Source organism: Centroberyx affinis, unplaced genomic scaffold, assembly GCF_046629955.1.
Source record: "Centroberyx affinis isolate AG114_WGS23_722 - 3 ecotype Tasmania unplaced genomic scaffold, CSIRO-AGI_Caff_v1 ptg000723l_1, whole genome shotgun sequence".
Classification (NCBI taxonomy): Eukaryota; Metazoa; Chordata; class Actinopteri; order Beryciformes; family Berycidae; genus Centroberyx; species Centroberyx affinis.
Window position 1 is genome coordinate 677244 of NW_027279340.1, and position 23488 is coordinate 700731.

General features: G+C 40.3%; 3 protein-coding genes across 6 annotated transcripts; 1 reads left to right on the plus strand and 2 right to left on the minus strand.

The window, feature by feature from the left end:
* Nucleotides 1-2775: 2775 nt before the first annotated feature.
* Nucleotides 2776-10974, minus strand: tmem154 (transmembrane protein 154). Of its 4 annotated transcripts, none has more exons than XM_071519716.1 (9): nucleotides 10824-10974; nucleotides 9700-9795; nucleotides 9478-9531; nucleotides 9082-9138; nucleotides 8598-8768; nucleotides 8268-8319; nucleotides 6298-6374; nucleotides 5890-5932; nucleotides 2776-4544 (listed from the first exon to the last, which is right to left on the minus strand). In XM_071519716.1, exons 1-8 carry the CDS (start codon nucleotides 10912-10914, stop codon nucleotides 5901-5903), a joined length of 630 nt encoding a protein of 209 aa, XP_071375817.1. In that variant the 5' UTR covers nucleotides 10915-10974; the 3' UTR covers nucleotides 2776-4544; nucleotides 5890-5900. The 4 variants fall into 4 exon arrangements, with proteins under 4 accessions (XP_071375817.1, XP_071375816.1, XP_071375820.1 ...); XM_071519715.1 differs by having other exon boundaries at nucleotides 9478-9549; XM_071519719.1 differs by lacking the exon at nucleotides 9082-9138.
* A 2901-nt stretch (nucleotides 10975-13875) lies between these two features.
* tma16 (translation machinery associated 16 homolog) lies at nucleotides 13876-18075 on the plus strand. The gene is made up of 7 exons (XM_071519712.1): nucleotides 13876-13942; nucleotides 14059-14162; nucleotides 15053-15090; nucleotides 15263-15347; nucleotides 15732-15880; nucleotides 15986-16028; nucleotides 16717-18075. The coding sequence occupies exons 1-7, from the start codon at nucleotides 13940-13942 to the stop codon at nucleotides 16889-16891; spliced, it is 597 nt and encodes a 198-aa protein (XP_071375813.1). The 5' UTR covers nucleotides 13876-13939; the 3' UTR covers nucleotides 16892-18075.
* Nucleotides 18076-18308: 233 nt separating this feature from the next.
* On the minus strand, nucleotides 18309-22877 carry LOC139644352 (E3 ubiquitin-protein ligase MARCHF1-like; the record flags this gene model as incomplete). The annotated part of the gene is made up of 5 exons (XM_071519704.1): nucleotides 18309-18631; nucleotides 20025-20169; nucleotides 20388-20568; nucleotides 22271-22344; nucleotides 22827-22877. Coding segments are annotated over 5 exons (774 nt in total), but the record flags the coding sequence as incomplete, so codon positions are not given.
* Between the last annotated feature and the right edge of the window lie 611 nt (nucleotides 22878-23488).

The window sequence follows — 23488 nt, forward strand, 5'->3', positions numbered from 1 at the left end:
TCTCTCCACCGACTGGAGATAATAGGTGTCGCAATATGATGATGACATATTTTTTGTTTGCTGTTGGGCGCTCGAATGTGATGTCATATACTGCCTGAGTGAGAGGAGAGAGCCCATGGGAAAGAGACAGTCTGTGCGACTATGTATATTGAGGGGGGGCGTCATAAATTGTGCAGCAATAGATTAACATAGGCCTAATTCTTTCCAGCATGTTCAGCCTCATTTATTCATTGGCAGATGACTAGCTATCATGGATCAGGCTGTACTGCTCAAGTGAGACCTGGAGTGCCAGCCATGGTTTGTCTTATGGTCATTTTCATGCCCTGTATCTTAATCCTCCAGGGAGAGTCTGAAACCCTGAGATATCACTAAGCACTAAAAATGTGATTCTGAGAAGCGTGGAATTGAAACTGGCATTTGGTCAACGAAAGCTAAAAAGCATACCTCTTAGTGAAAACAAAAGAAGATTTTATTCTAGGCCGACAGATAAACTGAAAATATCCACACTTTGTTGCTAAATACCCTCAAAAATGGATTTTATTTATTTGAAAACTGGCTATGTGCTCCCTATATAGAAAGTAAAACATATTAGCCTTTTTGCTGTTTGTGTTAATTTTTCTTTTACACTTACATCAATAGGCGTCACTGTGTGAAAGCACATGACATGTTGCTCATCAAGCATGGTATACCACACTGTCCAACTGGTGCAAGGAGCAATCTGAAAGAGGCAGAGTGAGGTTTCACAGGGCCTTACTTGCAGGTCACCACTCTGTAAAGGACCAGGCTCAAAACTGTGTAGTATGTCTCTTTTAAATACACACACACACACACACATCCATTCCCTGTGTTTTCCTCTCAAAGATTGCCCTAACATGATCAAATGTAATGATAGCAACAGGCAGATGAAGAGATGTTGGAGTGAGGGGTCGTCCATAACATCACAGCTGTTGAAGGCAAACAAACAGGCTGTTGGCGTGGCTGTGAAATGGAGCTGATAAAGTGTGACAGCAACAGTGTCTGATGGCTAGACATGGATACAGTCATCCATAGATTTACAAAGCTGTATAAATTCAGAGAGACAGGACTCTGGAGATATGACAATGTGAATGTGTTGTCCAGAGAAATACATCACATACTGATTCATAGTGACAGAACCCCTATTCAGACATGAACGTAATCAATCTTTGTCAATACACATAAGATATTAAACATATGTCTGGTACAGGAATCCTTTGCCAATTGTCAGGTGGTAGTCAACTGACAGTGTCTCATGTTATAGGCTCATCTCTCTCAGTCTAATCCAGGCCTCTTTGTATTTTATTAAGCATGTATCTATACATTACCCATTATATATTGTTTGTCACAGTCACGTTTGGAGGGAATCATTGCTGTTTTATACAAATGCAAGCCAGTGGCACTGTGTGAACAACTCAGTTTGCATGTGACATTGCCCATACGTACAACAGTCAGCAATAAGCCATAGTGCATCTATTTGAAAAGCTGTATTTAAGCAGTAAGTGTAGGTGTAGAGATACAGTATCAACTTGAATTGATTTATCTGTGCAAGGTCAATAAGGCAATACTATTTCTATAGTTATGGGCTTACAGCATAAATGGTGCTGCAGAAAACAGGCAACCCCTGAGGTGCTAATGAAAAGCTTTGAGACATCACTTAATATCAAGATGTTAATGTTTTGTTAGCAGTGCCTCTGACTGGCTATAGAAAGTAGTGATATCCAGACTTTGTGCAGTTACAGCATTGCTGTCTGGAAATCTAATGAGAGAGAGAGAGAGAGAGAGAGAGAGAGAGAGAGAGAGAAAGGGAGGGAAAGAGACTCATTTCTCATTTGTATTCATTGGTCTGCATGGATTGTCTGTCCTTGCTCCCCCAGAACCTCCCCTGATATGAATTCCATTACCTTTCAATGAGTGTCCATCAGACATACAGAGCTCAAAGAGAAAGGGCGGACAGGCTCATCAGTAGATTTACAGTACTAGACACATAAGCAGAATTTGAATGGGTCCCTTGGGCGCCTGGCACCCGTGGCCAACAATGTAGAGAATCCTTTCGAATGTAGTGATATTGGTGAAAAACACTCAAGAGGTAAAGAAGCATATTATGAACAATCGTGACTATTTTTCTTTATCAACCTTTATCAACAGTCATTGATAAATTTGCAAAGATGAAATCTTGAAAAAATAATTTTGGGGTTGGTGCAATATGGCAGATATGGCAGAAAACAATCATGTTGTGATATTGATGCACTTACATGACGTAATGTGAATTGGTAAATAAATACACTCAATTTTGGCTACACACTCATGTTGTTTTGACAGGTCACTGGAAATCAGTGCTGCATTTTCTGTAGCATAATAGTTGTGGATTTTAACTGTAATTTCAGTTTGCTGATTAGCTTTTATTTTTGCCCTTTTAGACCTGTAACATGGTCGGGTAGAGACAGACATCTCAGCTGTAGCTTGCACCCATATGCATGAAAGACAAGCAGAGGGTGTACATGCACAGACACACTTGTCAGAAAGATGTACCACACTTAAAAGTTGCTGAGTTATATTTAAATGTATATCTGTTTTTTTAATATGATACATTTAAAAATCACAATTACATTAACTTATTGATTCAAGCTTGTACAGTTTGTACATTTACATTGGCAAAAAGCAGTGCGCAAAAAATTGCAGCAATATTATATGATGTTGACAACTGCAGCTACCTACCATGTCATTTTACGACTACACAAAAGTAAAGTAAATCAAATATGCAGTCATAAGCCAATTTATTTGGAATTAATGGCATGATTATACATATCTAACACCATTTAAAATTTCACAAACATCTTTTACAATTTCATCAAAATCCTGGGAAAGCTTCATCTGATACAGGCTCAGTTTACCAGCAATGCTGAATTTCACACCTATCATTATAAGTAAAAATGAACTTAATATGAAATTGTTTACAAAAGGCTTTTCTTAAAAAATATTTTTTATTTTTGAAAAATGTGTTCTCATATTTACAGTGCAAGATACTGCAAAATACTGACTGTCACTCTTGGAAGCTTACATTTAGATCAGTGTAATGACTGTTTCGAGTCAACTCTCATAGGCTAAAACCATAATATCCAACAATATATTAAATCAGAGAGTTATAATCTATGATGAGATGATGACAATCTTATCAGGTCCTTTGCACTAATAAAATAATTATTTTGTAGAAAGCTGTGATGTATAATAATGATGTACCAAGAGACTCAAATACTAGAATAAGAATACTGATTTCACACTCCAAGATTTCAAACAATTGCTGAATAAAAATACTTTCTCCATTAAATACTAACCAGCTATATCATGCATGCACAGTCATGAAAAGAGTGCCCCTCTCTGTTTGTCATGCATGCCTATCAACAGGATGTTTCCCTACTAAACCCTGCTGCACAGTGCAGCACAACAAAATGACAATGATGTGAAGAAGAGAAGCCACCAGCAGAAACATTTGATGAGCAATCATATCTATGATGGGATTGTGCTGTAGAGAGGTATTGGCCCAAGTGTGGGCTTTACTCTGGCCACAGACTGTAAACCAAGGATATATGCAACAGAGAATGTGAGGAAAGTTGGTGACTACAAGCTTTAGCACATGCAGTGGGGTTTTTTTTTAGAGTTATGCTTAATCCTTTTTTCACAGACTGATTTCTAAAGACAAAGGAAATACATTCACCCTGCACAGTTCATTACTGTTTGACAGCTAAATACAAAAGGCACTAAAAACAGCCAAAGCATGAATGAAACAATAACTGAAAGGCACAATACTGAGTTGATGGCAATGCAACAGCCATTCATTATCATTATAAGAAAACAACAGTACCAGTACTCAACTAGTTTAAAGACCCATTCACATCTAGAAGAACTATAAAGTTAACTATAACTATGAAAAGATTTAAATCGTTCCACGCAAATAGAATTTCTGTGTTCACACCACAATAACTAAAAAAACATCCAAAACGATAATTATAACTTCATTTTTGGCTCGCTCTCAGAATGAGATTTTGGCTGCATAGACAACGTTAAAACATTTTGAACCAATCAATTTAGACCCAAATAAAACGATGTCATTGTAGTGTGAATGTTTGATCGTTATAGTGTATAGTTATTTTTAGAGTTAGCGTTCTAGATGTGAATGGGCCTCAAGTCCAATTGTTGCACACTGCTTTCCATAAAAGCCTTGATGGAGGAATAACTGCCAAGAGTTTTATGGTGCTGCATTCTAAAAAAAACATTAACTTTGACATTCTTTGTTCTTGCTGCTGTTTCTTTTTTTTTTTATATTAAAAAGGAAAATAATGTCTGTATTTCCTTTTAAGCACTTGTTGTAATGTTGTTTCCTGGCAAACAAAGTAGTCCCTGCGGTCCATAACGTTTCATTAATGTTGTGGGAATGTTGACGAATGGTCAGAATTTAGGAGGAGTTGGCTAGTATGTGTTGCAGTGCTTCTGGGTGCCTCCTCGCATGCAGGGGGAACGTCCTTTGTCACCTGCAGGAAAGGAACCATGGGAGAGAAAGGTGACAGTGTCCGTAACTTTTCATCTTTAGGGTGCAGAACAGACAGTCAGAGAGAGAGAGAGAGAGAGAGAGAGGCCAGATACTTCAGACCATTTCTGTCACTGCAAAAACAGTCAGAGGAATTATAATCTCTGAGCTCTGTTGACATGTAAGGTGTCAGGATGAAAGTAGTGGAGTTTAATGGAGTCAAGTGTTTTAACTACTGTGTCTTATTGTACATAGCCCAAGTGGCTCTGGAATTAAGCCGGTCTAAAAGGTACAGCTGCTGCATGTAGAGGACAAAACACAGTAGCAACATCAGTAACATAATATTTACTTCTGTTCTGAGTTCTCTTTCGTAACTTTGTGTCTACAGAGAACCTCCCCGTTAACTGGAAGTAGCCTCTCACCCTTGCACAGCTTTGCAAATAAAATCCTGGGAAAAAGCAGTGTGTGAATGACGTTGGTCAACAGTGAGCGGAATGGACCTTGACCCCGCCCTCCCAGGCCTGCAAGAGAGGAGACCGTCCCCAGCTAAGTTGCGCCACACTTCCATGCATGCCTGTCGTAATCACTAACAGATGGTAGGAGTGTTTGTGCTTTAAAACATTACCATGTGTAATGTGTAAAGGGTCACAGTTCATCAGTCACAGCTATTCTAAAGCCGGCTGGTGCATCACAACAAATGAAGAAAAAAAAAGGGGGGGTTGGGAAAGACTAGTTAGGCAAAGGCAAATTGTTTATCTGCATTGGCTTCATTATGTAACAAATCTGTATGTAATAGGTAATTTGTAATGCCTGAGTATATCATAACTACATGAATACTTATTTTAACGTGTGTGTGATGATGATTTATGCTGAGTTTGTTCAGTAGAAGTTGGTAGCATTAACACCTGCAGAAACATGTCACTGGGCCTTTCCCCTTGCTTAATGAAAATGTGCCAATGCTCTTCTACTGGCTGGTGACGCATGTCAGTGTTTTGTCTTATCCCGCAACATTGCCACACAAACTCTAAAAGCTTACACAAAAACAGGAGAGAAAATATGTATATTTCAGAATCATTTAGGACTCCTCAGACATCTGATTTAATATCTAAAAACAATGTTTATCTTACTTAACGGTGGCAGTACACTTAAGAATTAAAAATGAAACACCAGAGAAATCATCTGCCGAAATACCAGAGAAAGTGAAAGAAATACTCACAGATTCCTTTAAGGCTGACATTTAGAAATGCAGCTCTGTGATCATGAGGGGTGAATTACAAGGAATTGAATGTGTTCCGGATATAATCACACAGTGGACAAAAATGTAATAACAAGTATAGAAGCATGCTCACCATAAATATAATTATGTATGTTTAGAGTCCACTGCAGCTCCACCTAGAACAAACAAACCAACAAACAGACAACATATGGGATTAATACACATTTTAACCACAAACTGTCATCATCCACATCATAGACAGGCTACAAAGTCATTTTCCACAAACAATATGGAACTAAGAAATATATTCAGTAAACGGATTATCTGGTAAACCGACTGACATCAGACAGTTTGGTTTGGTTGCTTGCTGTACGTTAGAGTGTCTTTAACAATTAGTGCAATAGTGACATCTGCTGGATCAATTCCCCCAACTCATTTTACATTTCAAAAACCAAGAAAACCTAATTTGACAAGTCAAATATTTGGAGCACATCTCCTTATTCCCTCACATTTTTTTCTATATGTTTTTATGGAGACCCACCGTCTTTGCTCATCCATTGGTCCAATTCTTCCATCTCTAGCTCCAACACAGAGGGCACGTCCTCCTCAAACATGGGCCTGGAAGGCACAAAGTGATGTTACTGTCCTGTTTAGGAAATCAAACTGGACACAGATATAGGCTAACACACCAAATATCTTCCAATTTAACTGAATTTTATTGATACTCCAATCAAATTAAAATCCAGTGTGATTTTTTGAGATCTTCCCATCGGACATAAGAAGAGACTGCATGGTCTTCTGTTTCCAGAAGAAAAGGTGCATGGCTAGGCCTTGTGGTTTCCAAAATGGGGTCCAGGGACTACAAGGGGTCACTGAGTGGGTTCCAGGAATTCCCCCAGGAATTCCCCCAGATTTCACTGTAATTTCACAAGTTAGTGCAATGAAAACCTGTATAAGAATGGTTGTTTTGATCAGAGGTTTCACTCTCTGGACTATACGTTAAATAAATCTGATTGGCAATTTCATACATAATAATGTCAAGCGAGTTCACAGGGCTGCCAACTCTCACACACTGACCGTGAGACTCACACAACTGACATTTTTCACACGCTCTCACGCCACAAGTCCATTTTCTCACGCAGTGAAAAACAAATTCATAACTGATAACGTCGTGACGCAAAAAAAGGACACTGACAGCAGGACAGACAAGACAGAGCAGCACCGTGCAGCAGCGAGTTATTCAGACCATCTGAATAGCGAAACAGGGTTCCCCCACCTGCCAAATCCCACTTTAACCCCTGACTATACGTACTGTATAATCAGCTATATATTTCCATACTAAATCATATCTAACAACAAAACCTTTCTCAGATGAGCGTACCTCAGAGAAAACCTTATCAAACAGGGGCTCGTGGTCATTTATGTATGTATTTGGAGGGCATTAATATGAAAAAGTTTGGGAAGCTCTACCCAGAATGCTGTGCTGCTTTTCTTCATTTCTTCTTCTTCTTCATATCTTAAAGAAAACAAAATATCTAGGACTTTTCAATGCAATATGGTTTTAATAGGATAAAAACTTGGTAAGAGCATCGTGAGTTTGATTTCTATGATCAGTTTCAACTTCAATAAATTCAATCATTCCATACACATCCAGAAAACAGAATTAAAATTCAGTCATCTGCTGGAACAAATCTCATCACTTTGATGACAAAAAAACAACAACCAACTGATTTTGGAAAATTATTTACCTTTAACTTTGCATGTGATTCATGCACTGTGGTTGGATGACCAGTGTTAGTGCATTAGGATCAGTTAGTGATGAGAGTGTTTGGTTAGAAAAAAAATGTAAGAACAATCAATATGAGCAAGAACACAGAACTTTATCTGCAGGCCATTGAGAAAGCTGAACACTATCCAAAAAAATCACCTGTTGGGCATTGTGTCCACACGGAATATTTGAGTCTATTTCTGCAGGTTACTTTCTATGCCACATACATTATAAACATTGCTATGCCGACTCAGAGGGCAGTGTCTATTTGGTTAGTAGTAATTTGGTTGTAGTACTGTGAATATGCCACAGAGGGCGCTCCTGTCCTCTCATGGGTTTCGGCTTTACAAAGGCAGCTCAGAGGTTTAAGAGGCCCATCTAGTTTATCATGATGTCAAAGTGCTATTATTAGTCCGACAATGTTTCAGTTGTTGGGATAACGAAGGCAGAAGTTGTTATCATTTTGTCAAGGGATCAAGAAACCATAAATAAAATAAAAAGATGCTAATAAATTCAGTTTTTAAGATGCTGTTTTTAAGAGAAAGTGAAGTGTAATACGTATGCAAACATGAACCCACACTTCACTTGCACATACACACTTTTCAAACAGGAAATATTAAGGGGAGGAATTTCTTTTCAAAATGAAAAACTTTGCATGGTAGCTAGTAGTCCTTCAAATTAGCAGCAGTAGAAAAATAAAAAATAAAAAATGTTAAAAGATATATCTTATTCTCAGTACTTACATTGGCACCTTCTCTGCACTGCCCCCATCCAAATATGAATCTTTTCTACGATCTGTGACAAGAGAGAGGATTTTCATCTTTTCTATTATCTGATAAAATGGCACGTATCAATCAGCACATATTTACTCTACCAGAAAAATAATTATAATAATAATTAATGAAGTTATAGGTCATTAACAGGTGTTGATATTGCTTTAACTAAAATAAAAGGTTTGCTCTGTCATCAACTGAAGGTAGCTGATAGCTTAAGTTCTTTCAAAGCTATCTCCATATGACACAGAAATGAAGAGATTCATCATGTTAAAGGGTTTCGTGTTGTGATGGACATACCAGCATTGCTCATTTTTTGGTTCCACCTGCGGTTGACCACAATACCGCCTACTACCATGGCAATTATTATGACCACCAGCACCACAGGGATCAGAATGATGGTGGGAGTCAATGTCTCGTCCGATGGTCCGGTTGGCTCCGCACTCACAGCGCTGCTGTCCTCTGGACTAGCTGCAAGAGGGTCAGCCAGAGCAAAGCACAGAATCAGTCATCAGTCCAATTAGGCTTCATTCAGAGGCTGATAATGTAGTCGCTTGTATAATGAGCGTGTCTTGCTGCGTTTCTATATGCTGGTCTGCAAATAAAAATATAAATAATTCTCTATTCGTATCAGAAGCCACTGACTACAGCCCAGGGTAATGCAACTATTACCCCTCAGTTAGTTAGCCCGATGATCAGCAATGCATAAAAATATTGATGATTACAATTATCTACACAAATTAATGCTGTGGTGGTATGTTAGGCCATAGTTGGTCTGACATACCCTGAACTCCATAGTCGGTGCTGAAATTTATATTTCCCTCTGCAGAGCCTTCTTCAACTGAAAACAATAGCAACAGTAAGAGAAATCATTAGCAATTTGTACTAAAACCTTGCTAAATGTGAAATGAGGTTTAAAGTACTGAGTGATGCCACAGGTATTGTTGCTCTCCACTTCATGATGCCAGGAAAGCTAATGTCATACCGTATGAGGATATTGAACATTAATCAACTGAACGTTGAAATGTCTGCTGATGGTTCTTTAACAAGGGTGGGGGGTGAGGGGTGAAGGGTGAAGGGTGCTGGGTGGAGTGTAAAGGGTGGGGGGTGAAGGGTGGAGGGTGTAACAAGGTTGATCCAAGAACAGCACCATGTAGAACGATTGCTGATGTGGACTCACCTGAAGTTGAAGGGCTCATTTGTGAGGGGGAAGGGTCTGGTGGTAAAGTGGGATCTTGAAAAGATGGAGACACTAGAGGGTCAGAAGCATGTAATCATTATGCCACAAAATGACCACAAGCATAATTACTGAGTCCTGAATTGACAAGGCATGCTGTAGACTAGTCTCACCAGATTGGGGGAAAACAGAGGTTGACAGAGTTGACTGACAATAAAGTCTCACCTGAGGCAGGTGTGTCAGTCGTAGCGGCTGATTCTTGCAGCTCAATGTCTGTCTTCGTTTCCTCACCTTCCACTTCATCTTCATATTGGCACAACACTGCAATTCAACACCCAGCACTACTTTATATCATGCCGCTTTCATATCATTGAAGTAGATAGTCATCTCTACAGGAAAACACTTGCAACTGTAATATGCCCATTTCCCAGCAAGACATCTACAGGGGGGAAAAAACGAGCCCTATTACTAAGCCACAGATAAAAAATAAAAGACCATACAGGAACTTTGACTTCCGTGTGGCTATGTGATTGCAAGCTGTTGTTGCAAAAATCATAACGGTTGCAAAAATTAGCTAATACATAGACAGAACAGTGCAGGCGGAGATATTTAGTAAGTTGTGCAATATTTTTACCACCAGGGCTTTGTCATGTAGTAAAAGTTTTCACTTTGCGAGAAAACATTTCCCTTGCTTAAGAAAAGATAGTACATTTAAGATGAAACAAGAATGCCAACATTTAACTTTTTGAGACTTATATATACTGTAACTAACCTTATTTAAAACTTAAATTCAACTACACTATAAAAAAGGTTGTGGTTGAACAGATTATCTTTAAACAACCTTGCTTAGCAAATAGATTCATTAGAGGTGTAGGAGAGATTTAGTTCCTAAATTTGACACCGCTTTGAAAAACTCAGTGGTGGAAAAAAACCCTCAAATCCTTTACTTAAGTAAAGGTAGCAATACCATAATGAAAAAAGTATTAACAGTAAAATGCACAAGTGTACTTAAGTACAGTACTTAAGTAAACGCACTTTGTTACTTTCCACCTCTGGACCGTTGACTGAGGAAAGACGTAACCATACAGGAAAACATTTCTCACGAGTACTTAGGCTCTGAACGCCTTGCTTTTATGTTGTTATTAGCAAAATATCAACAGTCATATACATTTGCTCAATATGAATAATCACCACTCATTTCTTTAAACATTCAACCACAAACGTTACACTCGTCATCATCAAGTGAGGTTGACTGAGTGAAACACAAAAGACACAACAGGGAGGAGAGAGGGACGTTGCGAGTGCTGCTGCAGATTCAGTTAGTAGGAAACTAAAGTTGCCGTTCCTACCTGTCCCAGCCAGGCTGGTCAGCAGCAGCAGCAGCAGCAGAGGGGTCATCTCCCAGGAGCCTCTCATGTTACCGGGCCTACAGGCAGACATAGTGCCATTGTGTGCCTGCTTCCTTCTCTACTGTCACGGCATCATACTTCCTGATCTGGCTTTGCCTCACCTACACGTAAAAAAAAAGAGAGAGAGAAGAAAAAAAAAAAAAAGCACCACAGACACACACCCACGGACTCAGGCAGATATCTCTCTCGGATGTGATGCAATCAACTGTGTGCTTGTAGCCACAAGCCTGGCAGCTCCTCGGCTGCAGTAGAATCACATTCCTCCTGGTTAGGTATGCAGCCTTACAGACTGGGGGGAAAGCTGAACAAACTTAGAGGAAGGAAAAACATTTGCTTGCACTCAGTGAGAGCCAGCTGGTAGGGTGTTTCTTTTGAAAATTGTTTATCAGGAAGAGTCTGAACGCCTAAAATAACTTTGTTCATGAAGGACGCAGAATCTGAGGCTGTAAACTGGTTGTCTAGTTGGATAATCTCTTACTTGACATGAACTTATTCGGGACAATAATTCAGTCTTTCTGCTAAAATACTGATCAATGATTTCACAGTTCTATTTTCATGATTTTCCATGGGTGATGACTGTTGGCCTGCTTTTAAAAGAATCCACTATCTCCCCCATCATCTAGCAATCCTGTAAAGCACAGCCATGGTTGTGGCAGGTTTCAACATGAAGCGAGGGCTAAATCATTTCTATGAACTCTGAGTATTTGCCATATGACATACTGAATATGTTATCAAAATACAATATGTCACACATTGTTCATATACTGGAAATCAGACTTCTGGGAACTGCTGACAAAAGAGGGTTAGGCAATTGTTGTGTGAGTCACTGATGAGCAATATTAAGGCTTAAGGTTACATAACCTGGGGAAACACAGCTCCCTTAAGAACGATGTCCATTCTCTCTTCAAATAAACATCATCTACAACTTTGTTAATATAATACAAAGTGTAAAACATCTGAAGAAACCCCCAGGGGGCAAACTTTATATCATATTATGTTAAAATCAACCTTATTTGTCCTTGCTCTTGCTAAGATCGACATAAATGTCACAAGAAACAAATCTTTGTTACTGTTTGATCATTTGATTATCATGTGACAAAGACACATGATAAAGACTATGACAAAGACACAGTTACAGTTGTTTTTTTAAATGAGATATTCAAATACTATCATGTTTCATTATTATTATTATTATTATTATTATTATTATTATTGTCTACTGATTTATCTACACATCTTTTCTCTCAGGATGCTTTCATTAGCACAGAAATTCAACCTAGCCCGGGTTTAACCTAGCAAGCTAGACCTCCCATCCATCTGCAGCTAGAGAGTGATTTGACTCTATGGCTCAAGACTCTTTGACCCAAAGCTGCCACACAGTCTCTCCTGGATAGCCCGGGTTACCATATACTTTAAAATACAATGAGTTTAGTTAAGTAAAAAATTCCACAGCTGAATGGTTACAGAAATACATTTTCTGGAAAGAAAGCCTGGAAATAAGACAGCAAGAGCCTGGTGAAAGCTGAAGAGCAGAGGACTCTAGAAGTCGTTTTAAACAACAACATCAATTGATGACTTTAATAAGTATAATCTTAATATGTTCAAATACTTTTGGCTCTATGAAAACCAAAACCAAATTATGTGTTTCCATTATAATGCATGTCTATGAAAGACTACTCATATTGGCTGATTTAATTTCACTGCCTGCTACGGCAGCCTGCTGAGTAACATATTGATGATTTTAAGAAAACTTGACCCCCTCAACATATAATATTATTGAGGATTCCCCAGAAAGGAGTGAGGAGTTTCTGGCATATTAGGGTGGAGAATATTAGGTGCCAGATTCTTGTTTTGTGTCCGCCTCCCTTAGTGTTGCCCTGCAACTTTTAGGGGTTTTGCTATTAACCTTGAGAACCTTGTAGTAGACATAATTTCACACATTAAATCCTCATCTTGCTCCTTGAAAATTATCCTGACCATTTTTAACCTTCTCGGGTGATTTCATTGATGAATACAAACAGCATTTTTGAAAAATGCCATAAACATAATATTTGTTTTCACCATTATGTAGATGACACACAGACCTATGCACCCATAAAACTGAGAGAATCCAACAGCCTCAATAGCCTCAAGGATTGCCTTTCAGATATTAAGAGCTGGATGTCCCAAAATGTAATCCAATTTAACAAAAATAATACTAAGATTGTTCTATTTGCCACCCCCAAAACTCCATAAACCAGATTGAAGTCAACATGTTGGAAAGTTGGCAAGAACGCTAAGACTGTAGCTAAAAAATTAGGGTGTGGTATTTGATTCGGACCTCTATGATCTGGTTAAGACAGTTGCTTCTTCAGGTTTTCCAAGTATTTCCCTCTCCTCGCTGCAGCTAGTGCAAAGTGCAGCAGCAAGGCTCTTAACCAGATCAAGAAGACAGGATCACGTAAGAGAGCTCAGCCTGAGATCCTCTGGTCTGGTCCTACTGGTTGCTCCAAGGACTCCTTGTTACAAAAGTTGGCCTTTGCTGTCAGAGCTCCCAAGCTGCTGGAGGAGCTCAGGCTAACCCGATCAGTTATCCTTTAAATCACTTGTCAATGCACACTAGAACAGGAAAACCTTTTTATCATGTTTATCATGACTAACTTAATATAGAACCTCCTTGGTCTGAAGAAAGTTGCATTTTTCCTCTCTGTCTGTCTGTCTGTCTGTCTGTCTGAAATTATAGGGAACTGAAAATGCACCACAAACCCACGACCACAGCCAGCTATATAATTAGTAAAGAAGATTTTGCACAGAGAAATCATTAGAAAAATGATTTGAACCCTCAGCCTTTAATGATCTTATTTAAAAAAAAAAAAAAAAAAAAAAAAGAGTTTCAAAGTGAACGTTTTTTTGTTTAATGAATTTGTGACGAACTTCGGTACTCAATGGAAACCGGAACCTTGTTATACCATCCGCAACAGATTCAGACATATTTTACAGACGGACCAGTCCACTTCCCGTTCAGTTGTCAACAGAGGATCACGCGTGCTTTCACAGCGCTACCTCTCACTGTTAAAATGGTAAAGTAGTTAGCGTGCGGTGGCTGCACGTCATGTTTTGTCGGTAAAATGATAAATAACCCAAATTAATAAAATAGTGGTTTTAAAGTGTGACAGTGTCGCTTTGTGTGTTTCAGCCCAAGGTGCAGAAAGGAAAAGCCCCGGAGAAGGTTGTGCATCCGTTCAGCAGGAAAGCTGCCTACCTCGCCCGAGAAGAGCTACGGCTGGGGAAGAAAGAGAGGTGTGGAAATACACATATTTATATATGGACATATACATGTATGTCAGACACGTGGGCGCTGTTGACTACTTTAAAACTTAATTGTAAAACTAGTATAAGCTGCACAATAATAAATATTAAATCGTTCACATACACCAACACAAGATCACTGCAATACTCCCATTGGTACTTAAAGTCGTACAGTATGTGTTTGGTGCTCAATAGTGAGTTCATTACGTGATAATACATTTTTCAATGATATTTCTATTTCCCAATGGTATCACTACGATATTCCTGTAGCTTTGCTGTGATATTTGTACTTGATCCCTCTAGAATGTATGATAGGATTACTAGACACTAATAGACACTTCATAGCCATGGCGATAAATCATTTTTAATTAATTTTGATAATGAGAAATCAGAAGACAGCCATACAAATCTACTACTGTCCCTTTGAAATATTAAAGCAGAGTAACTAAACCCCAAACCCAAATCTGTGTAAAGCCTGACATCTAATGGTAAAAAGCATGCTACTGAAATGGCCATCTGCTTGCTGTTTCTTCTATTATCTTCCTGTACTTGAATTATGCTTGACTTGACTTCCTGTTACTGATCTTTGGTGCCAGGTGATAAGTGACATCATGTATTTTGTTTTCAAGGAACAACACAGTTTTCATTCATACAACATGGCTAAAAGGAATTATCTGCTGAGAAAATGCTAAAATATTAATTAAACAAACTGCAACTAGAATTCTGCAAATGTATTTAAATCTACATAACTATTCCCGAACAAAATAAAACTAAATACCAGCTAACAAATACGGAATGTCACAAACTCTCCTCAAAGAAAGTGCTATGGGTTTTGATGGCATGGCTTTAATTTCAGTGTTTTTTTTTTTAATATACTTTAGGCAGAAGAATGAGAAAGCCACACGGCTGAGCAGCATTGGTGAGTTGTTTCAAAATTAATCTTTTTTGTTTATTTGATATTTTACATGGCAAGTAGGTAGAAGTATGAAATTACCCTCCATTAATACCTCTCTCTCTCTCTCTCTCTCTCTCTCACTCTCTCTCGCTCTCTCTCTCTTTCTTTCTACTTTTCTTTCTCTCTTTATATTCAGGTGAGAAACTGTTGTGGTTCCAGAAGCAGTTGGATCCTACAAAGACAGCGTACACAAAAGAAGATGCCTGTGACATCATTGAAAGGTCAAAAAAAAATATTTGTGATTGTCACTAGTCGTTTTAGTTTTGATTTAAATTTTTTGTGTTGCTTCAGTTCATTTTCAGACATACAAGTTTATGTTTCTATTTCTTAGAATTGTCTGTTTTTAGTGGTTAGTGGTCTGGTTTTAGTATTTTATCATTAAGATTAATCTGCACATTGTTTGGAGAATTACATTATTGGCTTAATATTATGGATTTTGTGTTGGGACAAGTACCTTTAAATTTAGGAATAAAAAGAAATGAGGTAATGGTAAGCATCCATGTAAACAAAGCCACATGTATCAAAATCTCTCTTCTGTCCAAGTTGTCTTCAGTTTTCTAACCCTAACAGAACGCACCATTTTGTGTTTCCATGCGTATGTTTAGGTACCTTCAAAGATTTGATTCAGAACTTGAGCAGATTGAGTTGATGAATGGGATCAAGGGTCGGCAGGGTCGTCTCCATGGCGCCAGAGAGGCTGTCATCAAACAGACCGTAGAGCGAGAACGAGCAGAGTATGAGAGCAATGGATTTGGTGAGTCCCTCTGTTATACACACACACACACACACACACACACACACACACACACAAAACAAAACTATTTGAGTCATGATGCCCTATGTTGTGTCTTCTTCACAGAGATCCCAGACATCATCAATGCAAAGCATCTGAAAACATTCAGGTTAGTGGATGGGAATTAAATCCTCTTGCTCAAACTGAAGTTTCAGTAGTCTATTTGCAATAAGCAGAGGCCCTAACTACTCAGTTTCAAAGACTGCATATAGAATATGATCGTGCCGACGACGAAAGTCAAACACAAAGCTCTAGCCTGCTGAGACAGTCGTGACAGTCCTTGAGTCTTGTCATCTGTATCCTTTAGCTGCCTCCTCCATAAAGCACATTAAGAGGGATGAAAAAGGATCATTTTTTGTTCTTGTCTTCCTTTCATAAAATGCATTGGAGAGAAAGGATGCAAGGACTCAACGGCTTCACATAGTGAAAAGAGAGGATGACAGTTTTGGATTCAAGTTGTGATTCAACTGTAGGATTAGCACATTGGACCAGTCAAAACCACTGATTATGTATATATACAGTACATATATATGGATACGCATTTATTATTATTGTTTGCATTTATTTGCATTTTTGCACTGTCTCTATAGTTTTATGTACTTATAGCTTTATTTTTTATCTTATTACCTCTTCTCTTTATTATCTTCTGTACTTATTTTTCCCTGGTACTGTTCTGCCAGTTGCTGTTGTGGCACCCGAATTTCCCCAAGGGGATTAATAAAGTGATCTTATCTTAAATAAACACATTCATTAACATGCTGTCTGATAACATGGGATGCTGTTTGGTGATTTTGCAGAGAATGGTCTGGTGATCTGAAGAAACTTCCAAACATTAAACTGCGAAAGGTGTCTAACAAAGGATTGGACAGAAAGAACGAAGAAGAGGAGAAAAATGAGGCAGGAGAGGATGATGATGAGGATGATGAAGATGACCAGGTGGACGATGCATTGCTAATGTCAGACTCAGATTGAGGCCTTGGCTCAGTATCAAAGCCTCAGTCATCCATCCGGGACAGCAGCCTGTAGAACTGTGTTTTACCTGTGGAACTGAACAACATCAGGCCTAGAGCTGTATTTATAGACTTTTTTACGCTGTAAAAAAGTGTGTACGTGTGTGTGCCTTCGTGCTTCAGTTGAAGCTTGTTGCTCTTCCAACATTGTCCAGAAGATGGCGATGAAACATCAGTCAACTGCAAGGACAGCTGAAAAATAAGCAATCTGCCCTCGTCGCTCTTTTATGTCCCATTGCTCAGTAACTTCACACAAGCATAGTGAGGGGATCTACATTCATTGTTTATTGCACAAACAAATTTGCATTGTATGTCACTTGAATACTCATTTCATCCAATCAGAAATAGAAAAAAGCTTGTGACATAGAAATTGAATGCTCTAATACTGCGGTGGATATAAGATTATATACAGATTTTTTTGTGATGGGACAATGTTAACTGATAAAAAACCAAATTAAAACTGTAGAAAAGAGGTGTAAACAACTGTTGCCATTAGTAGACTTAATGGTCAATCACACACAGTGTGTCAATCCAAATCAACAACCACAACCACTGTTAACTCTAATGTACAAAACACTGAAGATATGAATGGGAACCATCAAAGTGATAACATAAATTTATAAATATTGGTACCTGGCAGAGCAGGACCATATAAAGCTGCATACTGTCAAGCAGAATGTTGTAACAACTGGGCTACTTGGGATTTGCTATTTTAGGAAAAATGTAGCACTGCCCCTATGACAATAAATTGCTTCAACATTTTCAACACATTCAATTTTATAGATGTGTCAGACTGAGCTACAGACACTGCTTAAATAACTTTGTCTAAATAGTTTCTGATTATATCTGACTCTTTGGTGTCTGAGGACCTGATTGTCCAGAAGGAGAGTTGGTTAATAGCTAGTATCAGCATCCATAGGGTGTTCTCTCACATTTGACCCACTTAAGTGCAATTTCAGAAAATGCATACAGTAATAAAACAGCCTCACATTACCACGTAACTACAGCCTTTTCAAGTTGTCTCCCCTCTCTGATGGCTTCCTTTCCTCATCCTCTCCTCACCTGCTCTTTGTTTCATATTCTGTCTTGACCTTCTGTCCACTGCACCTCCACTTCACTTTTATCCCTCCTCCTTGTTACCATTCCTTTCATCACTGAAGGACTGGGTAGGTTGTTTCATTTTTAATCCATCCACTGTGTCTCACAAGATCAGTAATCACAGGAGACAAGAAGAAGCATACAACAAAACACTCATCCATCAACACCCAGTGAGTCTTCATCACACCCTACTCACACCGGCTTGTGGTCAGAAGTGATGCACTAGGTGCTGTGTGAGCAGGGTGTGATCTAGGACTGCAGTTATGTGAGAGGGAGGAGAGTCAGACGGGGTTTTGTGCAGGTGCCACAGCAGCCTCCACTGACAGGTCCGAGTCCGTCTGCGCCTCTGGAGCTGCGACAGGGGCGGAGCTAATGGGAACTTCCACGGTTTCGTGCTTGCCATTGGTCAGGGCGGCGGGCCGGGCCTGGGAGGGGCGCGGGCCTTTCTCGGGGCAGTTCTGCACGGTGATGATGCGGTTGAAGGCCTTGAGGCGGCGCCACAGCTGCAGGTAGACTTTACACTGGATGTACATGAAGATGAGGCCGCCTGTGAAGCCTATGGCCACCACGATTAACTTGGTCCAGAACGGCCACTCCAGGACACCTGAGGGTGCACACACACACACACATGAAGAGGGGTTGTGGGTCAACCTGCTAGATGTGTCAGGGACCAAGATGGCTAGTGTGTACAGAGCTGTGCTTACCCTGTTGCGAATAGTACTTCAGAAGAGAAACTCTCCAAAATTCGCCTGAAATCAAGAGTAAGTGTAGTTTCTCTTTATTTCTATGATCTCTGTAGAAACTTATTCTACGCTATTATGTATGATAATACATACGTATATATATTAATATTTATTAATATATATATATATGAAATGTTCCTACCATGCTGCATCTATGTTTTTGTCTCTACCCTTAGGTCCTACATTATGAGGAAGACAATACGAATACACCACCATCACAGCACAACACACCACACTGTCAAGTGAAAACCAAAACAATATATTAATGAAAGTAGCTGTTGCAGGGAGAGTGAATTCAAAGCAGTGAGGGGTCAATTTGCAGTAAATGTGCAAATATGCAACAGACTCAAACAAATTGAGGCAACAGTTTGCATCAGACTGTATGTGTCCATCAACAACCATAATGTGTCCTGTCAAAGTGTCTTTCAGCAAGACATTCATTCATTCATAGAAAGCTGCTCAGGATAAGAGCCTCAGCTAAATGCTTAAATTGTTTAAATTCCCTAAATTGCATCAGTTTTTTTATGTATGCAGGTCACAGCATTATTATATGGTATATACAACTCTCTTGTGTTTTATAATGTAAATGGCTTAGTAGTTCAAAGCTAATCAAAGCTAATGCAGTTTGTTGCCTCATTTAAACAGGAACTTCCATTAATTCTGATATATTTGGTGAGATTAAACATGTTTACAGGCATCAATATTATTATTATACTAGCAACCATGTATCAAATGCAGCTGAATTTGGCTTCCATAGTTCCATAGTCCTCATGAATATGTGTCTAAAGGCAGTGTCTTTAGACACTGAGGAATGGTATAGGACACATACACACATATGCACACACTTTTCACTAGTGTCACTAGATTGAGTGAATGCAAGAGTACGATGGCTGAGTACACAGGATATGCTACGTCTTGTCTTGAAAGTCACATAACCAGTCAGGCAGGCATAGAGATCAGTCTGTGAACAGGTAAGTTGCCATGGATCACTACACTGAGCCATTCTGACCATCAGTGGTGTTTGACTACGGTACAATAATACAACACTCTACTGCACAAATGCGTTAAAACTACATAATGGAAAATTAACTGGTTAGAAATGACCATTAAATGATAGAATAATTGGTCATTATTCAGTATATGAAAAGCTATAGATTCCTTTTCACCAATCACACATGGTCAAACATAAAGTTTCCAAAATTGCACTGCATGGCACTGGTATGTGAGAGGGGAGGGAAGTGGGAAAGTACTGACCGTTCCTGCCAAGTCTGATCTCTTCTGCAGTTCTCTTGACCAGAACGTAGACTGACCACAACACACATACTATCGCTATCAGGTGAAACAACACTGAACAGAAGATCTTTCTCCTCTCACTCTTCGACATCTGTAGCTTCTCCCACTGGAAGACAGAGGAATGGAGAGGGGAGGGGAGGGGGAGTAAGAAACACGAGATAGACCCAGGGAGAGGAACGAGGGGTGAAGGGAGAGAGAGAATTGGTGTTCATTACTCCATCCTGACACCTGTCTATGTTATCAATGTGTAGAAGTGTAGGTTTCATGCTTCTTTGCCAGGCCACCCCTCAGCAACAGTGTGTGTGTGTGTGTGTGTGTGTGTACCTTGCGTAAGGGTTTGAGCTGTGTCTCCATGATGAAGTCAAATTTGCAGAGTTCACAGCAGCGCGTGTCTGAGGATTTGATCCACTGGTTGAGGCAGGCCTGGTGGACGAATCTTAGGCTACCTGTGCACCTACACGGCATTATCAGTGGGCACTCCTCATCCCCCTCACAGTGGCAGATCCTACACACACACACACATACACACACACAGAGTACAAACATGCATCATGAAAAGTAAAACATATTGACAGATGTTCAGAGTGCACACACAAATACCCACTGACCTGCAGACCTCCACCTCCGAGTCCTCAGAGTAGAAGTGTGCTGTTCCACCATTAACGCTGCAGTGTTTCCGTGGGGTGGGAACGGCCATATCCCCGCCCCCCGACCCTTTTTCTTGGTAGCGCTTGGTGATAAGCTCCTCCCCCTCCTCTGCCAGTGAAGAGCTGCCTCGTGGGCTGCGTGACTTGTAGCCTCCGTATGTCTTCTCTGCGTCTCTGCCCTGCGACCCTTCTCTCGGCGAGCTGCCGCCTTCTCTCTTCGGCGAGCCCCTGCCGCTGCGCCGCTTCTTCAGGCCTCCCCCGTTCTCCAGCAGCGCCTGGTTCTCCTTCCCGTCATCCGAGCCCACGGACCGGAGCTCCATGTCCTCTCCTTTGCCTTCCCCTCCCTTGACGCCATTGACCCCATCCCTCTCACGGCTGCTCCCGCTGCGGCGGCGCCCCCCTCTGCGGGCTTTCTCCTTACTCCAGCTGCGGGCCTCACGCCACCCCTCCTCCTCTGAGGTGGAGTCTGATGGGGGAGCTGAGCCTCGCAGGCGCGGGGCGAGCTCCCTCCGAGTCTTGGGGGCCCGCTCCCTCTTCTCCCCCCTCTCGCTGCGGTCGCTGCTGGGGCTGCGGTCGCTGCGGTCGGTCTGCTCCTGTTTGGCGTTGGTGTCCACGCAGTCAAAGGCGGTGCAGCTGTCCCTCTTGCGGCGGTGCCGGCGCTTCACCTGCTTCTTCTGGGTCTGGCCCGACGAACCCAGAGTTGTGCTGGTGACAGTCATCACGGCTGTGTGTGTGTGTTTGCTGTGTTTGTGCGAGTCAGAAACATCCTCGTCCAAACGTGTCAGCTGGCCAGAACTGAGCACACAACCACATACACACACACACACACACACACACAGATGGAAACGCGGAAAAATGAGATGAAATGAGATGAAAAGACATGAAAGAGATGAGATAAACAAAACAAACGTACTGAAATCTGATCGTAAGTACTTTGGCCAGTATCTTCCCACAACTGTATGACACCATGGTGATAAGCCATAAAGTGTCTCCAGTTGCCAAGGTATCTAGGGATATGGGATGTTTTGAGTGTGGCAAGTGAGAAATGGAGATCCATGTACACACATAGACATACAGTACGCAAATCACAGGTGTCCTTCATTGTAGCAAGGACTGCGTGGTCGTCCTGCGGTGAGTCATTCCAGCCCAGCCTTAAAGCCACAAAGGCTGACGATGACCAGACTACCAATGGATCTCATTCAAAAGGGCAGCCTTGAATTATTTTCTGCATTTCTGCAATCAACCATCTTACACTCACACATAAAAGCGTCACAGATACGGTGGGATGCTAGGGGAATACCACTGAATTTTATATGTTTTCCCACTGCTTGTCAATGGAACAGCATTAAACTGTGCATGTCGACATCACAGATTAAAGTCTGGGTGCTCTGATGTCTAGCCTTACAAGAGATGTTCATGTTTACATATATTCAAGGAACTGTCCTAGACTACAGGAAAAGCAGGAGGGAATTCTTAATATGAGGTTTTCCTTCAGTGATTGCAGTCCAGTGCGAGGTAACTGTAATTCTGCACAATAGTCAGAGAAGGCAGCTGCCTCACCTGCAAATGTCTTGAGCAGACGGGGTGATCGATGTCCTTGAGGCTGTACCCAATCCCGTTGTAGAATTGCTGGCCTGCAACAACCAATGGACTCAATTTAGCTCTCATACTGCTATGGAAGTACAATGATCAATCATAACTCAGAAGCTTAAAATAAATCAATCATGAGTGACTGGTCCAAAATCAGAACATCTTTATATGCCTCAATTTTCAGATTATGACATGATAAGATTAAGTAATTAGGCGGCTTATTATGTGAACATTTTGGGTTATCTTAAGCAGCTTTTAGTGTTACATGAGTCACAGAATGGAGGACTCAGAATACCTCAATAACTAGAATAAGATTTTAATGTGCAAGTAAACAGCCAGCGACTAGTCAAAAGGGAGTTTATGAAAAAGGAGAGATCAACATCAGTGTGAATGCAACACAGGAGAACTTGTAGCACTAGCACATTAAGCACATCAGATTCTGCTTGGTTAGGCGATGCTACCATACAGTATGAACTGTGACCGTGCCATCATTGACCCTTTAAGCTCTCTGACATTCAGTGGTTACCTTGGAGATGCTGCTGGATCGACTCCCTGACCGCCCAGGAGCCTTCCTCCCCTGCAGGGAGATGGAGCGAGGGAGAAGGAGAGAAGGAAAACCATCAGAGCGTGCCCAACAACACCAAGAAATATGATGCTTTAATGGCAGGCCAGCCGTATAGACAGAGGTGCTTTACCAATGCTTTCTTGGTGCGTACAACACACACACGCAACCTAATAGCTGACAATATAATGGAATGACATGAACAAAATTTCCCTGTTCAGCATGCACACCTCCATAGAAACTAAGCATCAATCACAACATAAGAAGCCCAGGGACTGTCACCACACAGATTTTGTCCCCAGATCTCAATATCGATCACAGTAAACAGGCATAATTAGTCATTTTAGTGGCATCTATTTTTCTAAATGCGTTTTCGAACACTGACTTTAAATACTCCTATAGGGGAATGTGCACTAAAAAATTATGAAAAGTGATGTGTAAATTTTCACAAACCAGAACAAGCCGATTAAGCTGATGAAGTTATACTGAAACAGTACATCATGTAACATCACCAGTGTTGGGGAAGTTACTTTCAAAATGTAAAATATTATTTATTACTTATTACTCTATTAAAAGTAGTGTGATTAAGTTACTTTATTACTTTCTGTATATGGTAACCAGTTATA